This window comes from Caretta caretta, chromosome 7, assembly GCF_965140235.1.
Source record: "Caretta caretta isolate rCarCar2 chromosome 7, rCarCar1.hap1, whole genome shotgun sequence".
Lineage (NCBI taxonomy): Eukaryota > Metazoa > Chordata > Testudines > Cheloniidae > Caretta > Caretta caretta.
In genome coordinates, this window is record NC_134212.1 from 126855493 (window position 1) to 126870380 (window position 14888).

A 14888-nucleotide genomic window follows, 5' to 3' on the forward strand; every position below is an offset into this window, starting at 1 on the left:
AAGAAAAAATGTAAGGGATATAAACCCTCCTCTTTTCAGTGCAAAAGACAATTGCTAAGGCCGAGGGGGGGTAGGTTACCCTTGGGGTATGTTACTCTGTAATTGCAGGGCTTTGGAGCTGTGCTCTGCTCCAGCTCCAGGCAAAAACCTGCAGCTCCACTGCTCCGGAGCTGCTCCGCGCTCCAGCTCTGGGCTCCGCTCCAATGCCCTGTGTAATTGTTCACTTTGATGTTTCTTTCCCCTGCCTTTGAAGCATCTGGTACTGGCCACTTTTGGAAATTTTGACCTAGAACTCATATGTTCTGTCCTGACACCTGTACAGTACAGTCCTTTCTGAAAAGATCCTGCTTTTAGAAGGGAATCCAGTGATTTAAAAAACCCCTCAAATATTCATAGATTTTAAGGCCAGAAGTATAATCTTGTAATTTGACCTCTGGCATAACAGGCTAGAGAACTTTACCCAGTAATTCCTGCATCAAGCCCCTAATTTCTGTTGGGGTACAGCCTATATTTTTAGAAAGACAATCAGTCTTGATTTAAAGACACAAAACCTTAAAGTGATGTAGATTCCACCACATCCCTCATTAAATTATTCCAATGGCTAATAACTCACAGTTTAAAATTTGCACCTTATTTCTGGTCTGAATTTGTATAGTTTCAGCTTCGAGCCATTGGATCTTGTTATGTATTCTGCTAGATTAAAGAGTCGTCTCTCAGAAATCTCTCCCAATGTAGGTACTGGTAAGCCGTGATAAAACTGCTTCTTAACCTTCTCTTGGATAAGAACATAAGAACGACCATACTGGGTCACACGCGGCCCATCAGGGTAATCCGCTGGCGGGCCACAAGACAGTTTGTTTACGAATCATAGAATCATAGACTTTAAGGTCAGAAAGTACCATTATGATCGTCTAGTCTGACTTCCTGCACAATGCAGGCCACAGAATCTCACCCACTCACTCCTGTAACAAATCCCTAACCTATGTCTGAGCTACCGAAGTCCTCAAATCATGGTTTAAAGACTTCAAGGTGCAGAGAATCCTCCAGCAAGTGACCCATGCCCCACGCTGCAGAGGAAGGCAAAAAAACCCCTGGGCCTCTGCCAATCTGACCTGGAGGAAAATTCCTTCCCAACCCCAAATATGGCTATCCGCTAAACCCTGAGAATGTGGGCAAAGCTCACCAGCCAGACACCCAGGAAAGAATTCTCTGTAGTAACTCAGATCCCACACCATATAACATGCCATCACAGGCCAATGGGCATATTTACTGCTAATAGTCAAAGATCAATTAATTGCCAAAATGAAGCTATCCCATCATACCATCCCCTCCATAAACTTATCAAGCTTAGTCTTGAAGCCAGATATGTCTTTTGCCCCCACTGCTCCCCTCGGAAGGCTGTTCCAGAACTTCACTCCTCTGATGGTTAGAAACCTTCATCTAATTTCAAATCTAAACTTCCTGATGGCCAGTTTATTTCCATTTGTTCTTGTGTCCACATTGGTACTGAGCTTAAATAATTCCTCTCCCTCCATGGTATTTATCCCTCTGATATATTTATAGAGAGCAATCATATCTCCTCTCAGCCTTCTTTTTGTTAGACTAAGCAAGCCAAGCTCTCTGAGTCTCCTTTCATAAGACAAGTTTTCCATTCCTCGGATCATCCTAGTAGCCCTTCTCTGTACCTGTTCCAGTTTGAATTCACCCTTTTTAAACAAGGGAGGCCAGAACTGCACACAATATTCTAGATGAGGTCTCACCAGTGCCTTGTATAACAGTAAAAAGAAAAGGAGTACTTGTGGCACCTTAGAGACTAACCAATTTATTTGAGCATGAGCTTTCGTGAGCTACAGCTCACTTCATCGGATGCATACCGTGGAAACTGCAGCAGACTTTATATATACACAGAGAATATGAAACAATACCTCCTCCCACCCCACTGTCCTGCTGGTAATAGCTTATCTAAAGTGATCATCAGGTTGGGCCATTTCCAGCACAAATCCAGGTTTTCTCACCCTCCACCCCCCCACACAAATTCACTCTCCTGCTGGTGATAGCCCATCCAAAGTGACAACTCTTTACACAATGTGCATGATAATCAAGTTGGGCTATTTCCTGCACAAATCCAGGTTTTCTCACATCCCCCCCACCCCCATACACACACAAACTCACTCTCCTGCTGGTAATAGCTCATCCAAACTGACCACTCTCCAAGTTTAAATCCAAGTTAAACCAGAACATCTGGGGGGGGTAGGAAAAAACAAAAGGAAATAGGCTACCTTGCATAATGACTTAGCCACTCCCAGTCTCTATTTAAGCCTAAATTAATAGTATCCAATTTGCAAATGAATTCCAATTCAGCAGTTTCTCGCTGGAGTCTGGATTTGAAGTTTTTTTGTTTTAAGATAGCGACCTTCATGTCTGTGATTGCGTGACCAGAGAGATTGAAGTGTTCTCCGACTGGTTTATGAATGTTATAATTCTTGACATCTGATTTGTGTCCATTTATTCTTTTACGTAGAGACTGTCCAGTTTGACCAATGTACATGGCAGAGGGGCATTGCTGGCACATGATGGCATATATCACATTGGTGGATGTGCAGGTGAACGAGCCTCTGATAGTGTGGCTGATGTTATTAGGCCCTGTGAGGGTGTCCTCTGAATAGATATGTGGGCACAATTGGCAACGGGCTTTGTTGCAAGGATAAGTTCCTGGGTTAGTGGTTCTGTTGTGTGGTATGTGGTTGTTGGTGAGTATTTGCTTCAGGTTGCGGGGCTGTCTGTAGGCAAGGACTGGCCTGTCTCCCAAGATTTGTGAGAGTGTTGGGTCATCCTTTAGGATAGGTTGTAGATCCTTAATAATGCGTTGGAGGGGTTTTAGTTGGGGGCTGAAGGTGACGGCTAGTGGCGTTCTGTTATTTTCTTTGTTAGGCCTGTCCTGTAGTAGGTAACTTCTGGGAACTCTTCTGGCTCTATCAATCTGTTTCTTTACTTCTGCAGGTGGGTATTGTAGTTGTAAGAAAGCTTGACAGAGATCTTGTAGGTGTTTGTCTCTGTCTGAGGGGTTGGAGCAAATGCGGTTGTATCGCAGAGCTTGGCTGTAGACGATGGATCGTGTGGTGTGGTCAGGGTGAAAGCTGGAGGCATGCAGGTAGGAATAGCGGTCAGTAGGTTTCCGGTATAGGGTGGTGTTTATGTGACCATTGTTTATTAGCACTGTAGTGTCCAGGAAGTGGATCTCTTTCTTTCCACAATCATTGTCTAGTGATTTGATGGAGGATTTGTTTGTTTTTTCCCTCCCCATCTTTAGCAAAGTTGAACTATTTCCAGCAGCCGCAGAAAGTTAAAAAATCAGATTTCTCTGTGTACTTGGCACAGTATGGCGGACCATCATTCATTCCACCATCACAAGACCAGCCATCTTCCTCTGCCTTTTACCGGGTGAGTTGGAAGAGCACTCACAAAAATCTAATTGTTTTTCTCTGGGGTTCTTGGTGGCAGCAAGGAAGATATAAGAATGTGATACAGAGTTAGATCACTGCTCCCTCTAACCCACTACAGTGGCTGGTGCCAGATGAACAGAACTGAGCAATTTGGAGTGATCCATTCTTTGTTGTCCAGTCCCAGCTTCTGGCAGTCAGAGGTTTAGGGACACTCAGAGTATGGGGTTGCGTCCCTGACCATTTGGCTAATAGCCATTGATGGACCTAGCCTTCATGAATTTAGGTAATCCTTTTTCAATACAGTTATACTTTTGGCCTTCTCAACTTCTGATAGCAACAAGTTCCACAGGTTGAGTGTGTGTTAAGGAAATACTTCCTTGTGTTTGTTTTAAACTTGCTGCCTATTAATTTCATTGGATGACCCCTGGTTCTTGTGCTATGTGAAGGGGTAAATAACACTTCCCTATTCACTTTCTCCACACCATTCATGATTTTATAGCGTCCAGCCTCCCATCCACCCTCCTCCTTCCCAGTGGTAAAACGGGAAGTGTGCTTCCCACCAAACTTAAACCCCTCTGCCTGTGATCTATACCTAATAGATGCTTGGGATTGTTCAAATTCATCAGCAAAAGTTGCAAGTTCTTCGACCGTTTTTACCTTTTTATCCCATAAACACTGTTTTACATCATCATTAGACATATTCAGGAACTGTTCCTGAGCCACCAAATCAGACTTTTCTTTAAAGGTTGGAATACCTTTTCCCCTTACCCACTTATCCAGTAAATCTTTCATTTAGTTTACATATGCCACATTACTCAATCCAGCCCCTCTCTTAAGGCTTCTAAATTTCACTCTATAAATTTCAGGTGTAATCTGAAACTGTTTTAAAACCAATTCCTTAAATTTACCATAATTTGAAGAATCATCAGTTGACATTTTATTAAATATATCCAGAGCTCTCACAGAGAACTTTGCAACCAAAGTGGTCATCTGCTGATCCTCAGGAATCTCATGGAGCACACCCAGCCTCTCAAAGGTGATGAAATATTCAATAATGTCCCCAGACTTGCTGTATGCAGGACACAACTGCTCCCACTTGTGGATTTTTGGAGAAGTGGAGCCCCACAGTGTGGGGTTCTGTTTCCTCCATTCCATTAAGGCCAGTTCATGCTTTCTGTCTTTTTCTTTCTCCTTGTGGCGTTCCCCTGGTGTTATCTGGACTGGTGATCTGCTAGGCCACTCCAATACTCGACTCTGGGAGCCAGCCTTGCCTTGCTTTGCTGTGAGAACCCCCACTCCTGGGATATTCACACACAGCCTCTGGCATGTAAACTGCTCCCAGCTATATGAGTGGGCACTTTTGGCCAGCTTGGATTGTGCAATAGAGTGACACTAGCCAATATCTCCGGTCCCAGACACAGCCCTAGGAACCTCCGTCTTGCAGTGTCCAGTTATGGCTCACTGGATGCTGCAAGCTTATATGAGTTCATCAATTTAACAAAGAAATTGATATGTTCCAGGCTTGTTATCCCAAGTCTCTGACATGCTTCAAACCAAATGCACTGCTTCAGGTAGAATAAACAAACAAATTTATTCACGACAAAAGGTAGATTTTAAGTGATTATAAGTCAAAGCACAACAAGTCAGATTTGGTCAAACGAAATAAAAGCAAAACACATTCTAAGCTGATCTTAACAGTTTCAATGCCCTTACAAACTTAGGTTTCAGAGTAGCAGCGATGTTAGTCTGTATTCGCAAAAAGAAAAGGAGTACTTGTGGTACTTTAGAGACTAACAAATTTATTTGAGCATAAGCTTTCGTGAGCTATAGCTCACTTCATCAGATGCATCCGATGAAGTGAGCTGTAGCTCAGAAAAGTTTATGCTCAAATAAATTTGTTAGTCTCTAAGGTGCCACAAGTACTCCTTTTCTTCTTACAAACTTAGATGCTTCTCACCACAGGCTGGCTGGTTGCCCTTCAGCCAAGCTCTCCCCTTTGATCAGCGTTTCAGTCTCTTGGTGGTGATGTCTGTAGATGGAGGTGGAAGAGAGAGGAAGAGCATGGCAAACGTCTCTCCCTTTTATTATGTTCTTTTTTCCCTCTTGGCTTTGCCACCCCCCTTCAGGGTCAGGTGATCATTACCTCATCATAGTCCCTGACTGACCAAGGGAAGGGAGGTGACTTACTTGAGAGTCCAACAGATCCTTTGTTGCTGCCTAGGCCAGTGTCCTTTGTTCCTGTGAGGCTGGGCTGGGTATTCTGGGAACCCCTTGGTTAAATGATCATCAATTAGTTTGAGTCACTAACTCTACCCCTGTACCCCCAAAATGAGGCACACCAAATTTCAGGGCAATCCAAGTAGCCATGCAGGTTTTAGAGCACTTCAAAGAGTCAAGCTTTAAACAGAAGCTGGTTTAAACCTTAACTCTAGCAGACCTGATGGTTTGCTATAATTCCTTTCTGCATTGATGGTATTCAGACCCTTGCACTTGATACTGGTGTTCCATGAACACTTTGTAAATTCTCCACATTTCCTTTTCAGGCTGGTGATCCAATCCAGACCTATTTTGCTGCATCGTCTGTACTGAGCACACTAAGACAGCCAGTGGGAATGGGTGCCAATGGACTTTGTATTGATGGGAATCATGCTGGTGAGTGCGGTGGTGGTAGCAGTTCCAGCTTTATTGAGGATGACATTTCCTACTGATATTTTTTGTGTCTCTTGTTCCCTTTTTTCAGGTTTTCTGGAGAGTAAAAGCACAAGCTGTACTCGGACCTTCACCAACCTGAGCAGCAGCTGCACCACTGATCCTGCCCTGGACGCAGCCTCATATTACCGTGACTTCACTATACTAAAGGTGTATATCGTTTTCCCCACCCTCAGCAGCTTCCTGTACTGTGACTTGACATCCTGTTCTCCTGCACTATTTTGCCACTGCCTCTTCAGCTAATTTAGCTATTACTAAAGTAGAGCTCACTTGTGTGCAATTCCCAGGGTCTCCCAATCACTTTGGCCTCCCTTTCAGTACAGAAGCTGATTTTAATGAAAGATTGTTCTTTACTGTGAGCAGTCCATCCATTCCATTCTACGTTCCTACAGAACTCTTGAATCAAGAGCATCCTGTCTTCGTGACTTGCTGCTATTTAATAAATCATTTGTTTCTTCACCATCTCTTTACACCTGCTCTCTTCAGGTAAATGAGATATCTTTTCACATCTTTTGTGTTGAAGAAACAAATGATATTTAAAGAATTTCTTGTGGTTTAACGTAACATAAGAATAGCCTTACTGGGTCACACCAAAAGTCCATCTAGGCCAGTATCCTGTCTTCCGACAGTGGCCTGTGCCAGGTGCCCCAGAGAGAATGAACAGAACAGGTAATCATCAAGTGATCTATCTCCTGTCGCTCATTCCCAGCTTCTGGCAAACAAAGGCTAGAGACACCATTCCTGCTAATCCTGGCTAATAGTCATTAATGGACCTATCCTCCATGAATTTATCTAGTTCTTTTTTGAACCCTGTTAAGGTCTTGGCCTTCACAACATCCTCTGGCAAGGAGTTTCACAGGTTGACTGTGCATTGTGTGAAGAAATACTTCCTTTTGTTTGTTATAAACCTGCTGCCAATTAATTTCATTTGGTGATCCCTTGTTTTTGTGTTATGAGAAGGAGTAAATAACACGTCCTTATCTGCTTTCTCTACACCAGTCATGATTTTATAGACCTCAATCATATCTCTCCTTAGCCGTCTTTTTTCCAAGCTGAAAAGTCACAGTCTAATTAATCTCTCCTCATACGGAAGCCATTCCATACCCCTAATCATTTTTGTTGCCCTTTTCTGAACCTTTTCCAATTCCAATATATCTTTTTTGTGGTGGGGTGACCACATCTGCACACAGTATTCAAGCTGTGGGCATACCATGGATTTATATAGAGGCAACATGATATTTTCTGTCCTATTATCTTATCCCTCTCTTAATTATTCCCAGCATTCTGTTCGCTTTTTGCCTGCCGCTGTACATTGAGTGGATGTTTTCAGAGAACTATCCACAATGACTCCAAGATCTCTTTCTTGAGTGGTAACAGCTAATTTAGACCCCATCATTTTATATGTATACTTTGGAAAGCATAATCCGATGTGCATTACTTTGCATTTATAAACATTAAATTTCATCTGCCATTTTGTTGCTCAGTCACCCAGTTTTGAGAGATCCTTTTGTAGCTCTGCCTGGGTCTTAACTATCTTGAGTAATTTTGTGTCATCCGCAAATTTTGCCACCTCACTGTTTGTCCCTTTTCCCAGATCATTTATGAATTGGTTGAATAGGACTGGTCCCAGAACAGACCCCTGGGGAATACCACAATTTACCTCTCTACATTCTGAAAACTGACCATTTATACCTACCCTTTTTTTCCTATCTTTTAACCAGTTACCAGTCCATGAGAGCACCTTCCCTCTTATCCCGTAGCAGCTTACTTTGTGTAAAAGCTTTTGGTGAGGGACCTTGTAAAAGGCTTTCTGAAAATCTAAGTACACTGTATCCACTGGATCCCATTGGGCCACATGCTTGTTGACCCCCTCAACGAATTCTAGTTGATTGGTGAGGCATGATTTCCCTTTACTAAAACCATTTGACTCTTCCTCAACAAATTATGTTCATCTATATTTATGACAATATTGTTCTTTATTATAGTTTCAACCAGTTTGCGCGGTACTGAAGTCAGGCTTACAGGCCTGTAAATGCCGGGATCACCTCTGGAGCCTTTCTCAAAAAATTGGCGTCACATTAACTATCCTCCTGTCATCTGGTACAGAAGCGGATTTAAATGATAGGTTACAGACTACAGTTAATAGTTCTGCAATTTCACATATGAGTTCCTTGAGAACTCCTGGGTGAATATCAGCTGGTCCTGGTGACTTATTACTGTTTAATTTATCAATTTGTTCCAAAACCTCCTCTAATGATATCTCAATCTGGGACAATTCCTCAGATTTGTCACCTAAAAAGAATGGCTCAGGTTTGGGAATCTCCCTCACATCATCAGCCGTGAAGACAGATGCAAAGAATTAATTTAGTTTCTCCACAATGGCGTTATCGTCCTTGAGTGCTCCTTTAGCACCTGGATCGTTCAGTGGCCCCACTGGTTGTTTAGCAGGCTTCTTGCTTCTGATGTACTTTAAAAAAAAAAATTTCTGTTACTTTTTGAGTCTTTGGCTATCTGTTTCTGTTCTGTTTTTGACTATTTGCACTTCAAAAATTGCTCCTTTCGCCCTCCTAATTTCCATCTGACGCTTTATCTGCCACAGCATTTGCTCCTTTATTTTGACTTCCCTAGGTTTGGGTTTCCATTTTCTGAAGGATATCTCTTTGACTCAAATAACCTCTTGTATTTTATCATTAACTATACAGGGTTTTTTCCTTGCCTTTTGTGTTTTGTTTTGTTTAGGGGAATGCATGCCGTTTTTGAGATTATTATTATGACTTGCTCAAGTAGACTCCATGCCAACTCTGACTATTTTAATTTCTTTTGACTTAATTTAAAATGAGGAAGCTAGTCAAAAACAACAAAAATTATCTAAAGTATAGTATCCAGTGACAGCACTTGTGATTTCCCTCTCCCCCCATTCCTGGAATGTTGAGCTTAATTACATTGAAACCAGTGTTACTTAATGGCTCAACATTAGTCCTTGGACTACTTGTGTGATTGTTAGTCCCAGATCAAACATAGCCTCTCCTGGTGCTCTAGAAAGCAGTCATTTAAGGTGTCGAGACTGTTTCTCTAAACCTTGTCCTATTGCAATACTTGACCAGTTTATATGCAAATTGTAGAAGTCACCCATTGTTATTTTTTTAGGCCTTGTCTACATACAAATAATTGCACTGTTTTTAACTAAAATTGTTTTAAAAAACAAAACACCTAGATTTAGAGTGGTAGCCGTGTTAGTCTGTATCAGCAAAAACAATGAGGAGTCCTTGTGGCACCTTAGCGAGTAACAAATTTATTTGGGATAACATAATTTTGGCAATTAATTGATCTTTAACTATTCATGGTAAATAGGCCCAATGGCCTGTGATGGGGTGTTAGATTGGGTGGGATCTGAGTTACTACAGAGAATTCTTTCCTGGGTATCTGGCTGGTGAATCTTGCCCACATGTTCAGGGTTCAGCTGATAGCCATATTTGGGGTTGGGAAGAAATTTTCCTCCAGGCAGATTGGAAGAGGCCCTGGGGTTTTTTTGCCTTCCTCTGCAGCATGGGGCACGGGTCACTTGCTGGAGGATTCTCTGCACCTTGAAGGCTTTAAACCATGATTTGAGGACTTCAATAGCTCAGACATAGGAGAGAGGTTTATTGCAGGAGTGGGTGGGTGAGATTCGGTGGCCTGCATTATGCAGGAGGTCAGACTAGATGATCATAATTGTCCCTTCTGACCTTAATATCTATGAATCTGTAAGCTTTCGTGGGCTAAAACCCACTTGAAAGTGAAAAATACAGTAAGCAGTATATATATACAGCACATGAAAAGATGGGAGTTCCCTTACCAAGTGGCGGGTCAGTGCTAATGAGGCCAATTCACTTAAGATGGAAGTGGCCTATTCTGAACAGTTGACAAGAGAATAGGCCACTTTCACCTTAATTTAATTGGCCTCGTTAGCACAGACCGCTCCCCCCCACTTGGTGGCTCCATCTAGGTTGTATTTCCCTAGTTTGTTTATGAGAAGATCATACGAGACAGTATCAAAAGCCTTACTAAAGTCAAGCTATACCTCATCTCCCAAAGTCCTTTTCTGTGTCACAGTTTTCCAAAGTATCGTCTGCTATTGTAGAAGTGTGATTGTAACAGGGATCTACCCAATTTTGCTCTGGTACCTCATTTTCCCTTAATCTCCCATGGGTTTTTCGTCTTCAGCAGGTGACATAACTCTCTGGCCAAGTCACAAAAAGATCATCCCTTTAAATCAAACCAAACAAACACACACCTTCCATCAAAGTCTCATGAGGCACAGCCCTTTCTCCCCTAGGGTCTGTTTTCTTTTCTGCACCACACTCTTTCAACACTGCACTTCTCTTGGACTCAGCTCTGGCCCTCCTGAGCTCTTAGTTCCTTCATCCTCCCCTTGTTCAGAGGAGTCACTGCATTACCTTGCTTGATGGCAGTATGAACAGTCTGTCCATCCTCTCCTTAATATTAGGGGAGATTAAGGGGAAACTCACAGGGTGGCTGCATAGGGGTAACTCACATCAATCATCAGTTATGGGTTCCCAGCCTTGGGTAACCTGCACAACCAGGCTGTCTGCCCAGTCATCCCAAACTTCCCTGTCTTCCTCCTGTGTTCTCCCAGCCTGTCCTGCTTCTTCTTATAGAGCACTGACTCCCAGGTCTGTTTTTTTCTGGAGTCCTCCCACCCACTGCTGCTGAAGCATCCATTCCCAGTGCCACTCTCTCTGGAGTCTCTCTGATCTGATCTTGCTCTGATCACATGTCACTAGCTTCCATGAAGGCCCAGTTTAGTCTCATCAGCTTTGTAACATGACTTCAGCACTCTCTCCCTTCATCGAGGGAGGCAAGCTAAGCATGGCACAGGTGCAGCTGAGGTCTAACCCACAAAAAAGGTCAGCTCACCCTGTAACAGTGACCTACATACTTGCAAGATGTATGACCTTGCAAGTAGCTGTATTAAAACACATTTTGTTTGACAGGGCCCAGTTTACCAAGTGATCCAGATCGCTGTGTATGACAGCCCTGTCCAACTCATTATTACCACTCCACCAATCTTTGTGTCAGCTACAAATTTTATTAGCAGTGATTTTATATTTACTTCTGGGTCATTGATGAAAAGATTGAATAGCATCAGGTTTCAACCGATTCTGAAGAACCCTACTAGAAACACATCTCCTATTGATAACTGCTTTGACATCTGTCAGCTAGCCAGCTCTTAATCCATTTAATATGTGCTGTACTGATATTGTATAGTGCTAATTTTTTAATCAGAATGTTGTGTGATATCCAGTCAAGTGCTTTACAAAAGTCTAAATCTATTACATCTGTGCAGTTACCTTTATCAACCAAACTTGCAATTTCATCAAATAATTAAATCAGGTTTGTTTGTCAAGAGCTGTTTTCTATAAAACCATGTTGACTGCATTAATTATATTCCCAGCATTTTATTGATTTGACTCTCATATCAGCTTTTCAATTATTTTTCTTGAGGTTGATGATGGGCTAGCTGGCCTATTTTACTAGGATCCCCCTGTTTTCCCTTTCTGAATATTGGCACACCATTATTGCTGTTCTAGTCTTTGGGAATTTCCCTGGTATTCCAAGATTTATTAAAAATTAATATTGGTGTAAATATTAATATGCTATTGAAATGGATGGGACAGTTTGCTCCTCTCTGAATTATTTTTTCAGGATGTCTGCAGAGTAGAACAGTTGTCACTGCATCAGTTACACCTGGTTTGTATTTTCAAGGTTTACTTCACAACCTCACAACTTCACAACCATGGGACCTAGAAAATTACATTTTCGTAAATGAAAGCTGAGGTTCTTCTGTAATCATCTGACGCCAGTCACAGGAGCCCTGGGCACAGGCCTGTAGTACCTTAATTTGGCTTTGCACACAGCAGGTCACTAGCAGAACCAGGAAAACAACATAGGTCTCAGACCAGTGCTGTATCCACTAGACCATACTTCTAGATTCTAGAACACAAAGTTGGTGGCAAGTTCTACAGCCTTGGAATAGGCAGGGCTCTGCTTATCACCACAGTATCTAGAAACTGGTGTGTGATTTCCTTGTGACTCCGGGCACCTACAGTCAAAACACACCTGTTGATTTTTCTTTTCCAGGTCCCAGTTAATATGACCGTTGTCCAGCTCATGCAGGTGAGACTCTGCCAGTGAAAATAATTCCTGCATCTGAGATTAAGGGAATCCTGAGTCTGAGGCATACAGAGTGAGCTGCTTGAGTCAAGCACTTTGGGGGAATGGAAGAGTTCTGCGTCTGAGACAAGGTTTTGGAGGAGAAAGCCACACTGTCTCTGGAAAAGGAATATGGGGAAGGTTTCAGATATGAGATGGGGTATACTCTAAGGTGGTGTGCATGTGTGAGTGAGTAGAAGATCTTTGGCCTGGGATGGGCAGAGAAGGAGTAGAGAGCAGGCCCTGGTTCTGGGATAGATTGGGAGTGGAGGGGCAGGTCACAGACAGAGATGTAGTTGAGAAGGGAAGGGACTTAGACTTGGAAGTGGTTTGGAAAGAGGAGGCAGGGGAAGGCCCCAGTTCTTCTTCAAGTGATGATCCCTATGTGTTTTTCACACATGGATACACAAGCGTGTCTGAGTCTGGAAATTCTTCAAAAGCAGTGTCCGTTGATCTGCACGTGCAGTAGCTCCCCTTGTGCTCCCAACCAAGGATATCTGAGGCAGGGTGGGTCGATGCCTCTCCAGTTCCTTCTTACCTCTGCATAGCCTGAGTTGGAGTCATGTCCTCCTTCACTAAAACCTGTAAAGTAGAAAATATTTTTAAGTAGTTTATATCATAGCTAAGTAGTTTAATTTTCTAATAAATTTAGAGTAGTTTTTTCCTCCCCAGTTTTGATCTCCCCAGTTGAGGGAAACCATCCCTGGTTCCGGGACTATGCCCAGAGTCCCGGGATTCAAGAACTGCGTCTCCTGTCCTTGCTTCCTCTCCATCAATGATGAACATCAACAGTGCTTGTCCTAGAATCATAGAATCATAGAATATAAGGGTTGGAAGGGACCCCAGAAGGTCATCTAGTCCAACCCCCTGCTCGAAGCAGGACCAAATCCCAGTTAAATCATCCCAGCCAGGGCTTTGTCAAGCCTGACCTTAAAAACCTCTAAGGAAGGAGATTCTACCACCTCCCTAGGTAACGCATTCCAGTGTTTCACCACCCTCTTAGTGAAAAAGTTTTTCCTAATATCCAATCTAAACCTCCCCCACTGCAACTTGAGACCATTACTCCTCGTTCTGTCATCTGCTACCATTGAGAACAGTCTAGAGCCATCCTCTTTGGAACCCCCTTTCAGGTAGTTGAAAGCAGCTATCAAATCCCCCCTCATTCTTCTCTTCTGCAGGCTAAACAATCCCAGCTCCCTCAGCCTCTCCTCATAAGTCATGTGTTCCAGACCCCTAATCATTTTTGTTGCCCTTCGCTGGACTCTCTCCAATTTATCCACATCCTTCTTGAAGTGTGGGGCCCAAAACTGGACACAGTACTCCAGATGAGGCCTCACCAATGTCGAATAGAGGGGAACGATCACGTCCCTCGATCTGCTCGCTATGCCCCTACTTATACATCCCAAAATGCCATTGGCCTTCTTGGCAACAAGGGCACACTGCTGACTCATATCCAGCTTCTCGTCCACTGTCACCCCTAGGTCCTTTTCCGCAGAACTGCTGCCTAGCCATTCGGTCCCTAGTCTGTAGCTGTGCATTGGGTTCTTCCGTCCTAAGTGCAGGACCCTGCACTTATCCTTATTGAACCTCATCAGATTTCTTTTGGCCCAATCCTCCAATTTGTCTAGGTCCTTCTGTATCCTATCCCTCCCCTCCAGCGTATCTACCACTCCTCCCAGTTTAGTATCATCCGCAAATTTGCTGAGAGTGCAATCCACACCATCCTCCAGATCATTTATGAAGATATTGAACAAAACCGGCCCCAGGACCGACCCTTAGGGCACTCCACTTGATACCGGCTGCCAACTAGACATGGAGCCATTGATAACTACCCGTTGAGCCCGACAATCTAGCCAGCTTTCTACCCACCTTATAGTGCATTCTTCCAGCCCATACTTCCTTAACTTGCTGACAAGAATACTGTGGGAGACCGTGTCAAAAGCTTTGCTAAAGTCAAGAAACAATACATCCACTGCTTTCCCTTCATCCACAGAACCAGTAATCTCATCATAGAAGGCGATTAGATTAGTCAGGCATGACCTTCCCTTGGTGAATCCATGCTGGCTGTTCCTGATCACTTTCCTCTCATGCAAGTGCTTCAGGATTGATTCTTTGAGGACCTGCTCCATGATTTTTCCAGGGACTGAGGTGAGGCTGACTGGCCTGTAGTTCCCTGGATCCTCCTTCTTCCCTTTTTTAAAGATTGGGACTACATTAGCCTTTTTCCAGTCATCCGGGACTTCCCCCGTTCGCCACGAGTTTTCAAAGATAATGGCCAATGGCTCTGCAATCACAGCCACCAATTCCTTCAGCACTCTCGGATGCAACTCGTCCGGCCCCATGGACTTGTGCACGTCCAGCTTTTCTAAATAGTCCCTAACCACCTCTATCTCCACAGAGGGCTGGCCATCTCTTCCCCATTTTGCGATACTCCTGTCTGAGTGCAGCACGTATCTCTGCAAAGTTCAGTATCTGTCGATCCTACCACTCAGAACTTGAGAGGCACGGGGGCTTTGCCTAAGA

At 43.4% G+C, this 14888-nt stretch overlaps 1 protein-coding gene across 5 annotated transcripts in view; it reads left to right on the forward strand.

The window, feature by feature from the left end:
* Window positions 1-14888, forward strand: part of TCTN3 (tectonic family member 3) — a 63510-nt gene that overhangs the window by 12978 nt on the left and 35644 nt on the right. For 4 of the 5 annotated variants that reach the window (XM_048858665.2, XM_048858668.2, XM_048858666.2 and 1 more), the window contains exons 4-7: window positions 3311-3441; window positions 5987-6095; window positions 6184-6302; window positions 12294-12329. In XM_048858665.2, coding sequence (XP_048714622.2) covers window positions 3311-3441; window positions 5987-6095; window positions 6184-6302; window positions 12294-12329 — 395 coding nt within the window. The remainder of the gene's footprint in view (window positions 1-3310; window positions 3442-5986; window positions 6096-6183; window positions 6303-12293; window positions 12330-14888) is intronic. The other variant, XM_048858667.2, reaches the window with a different exon arrangement.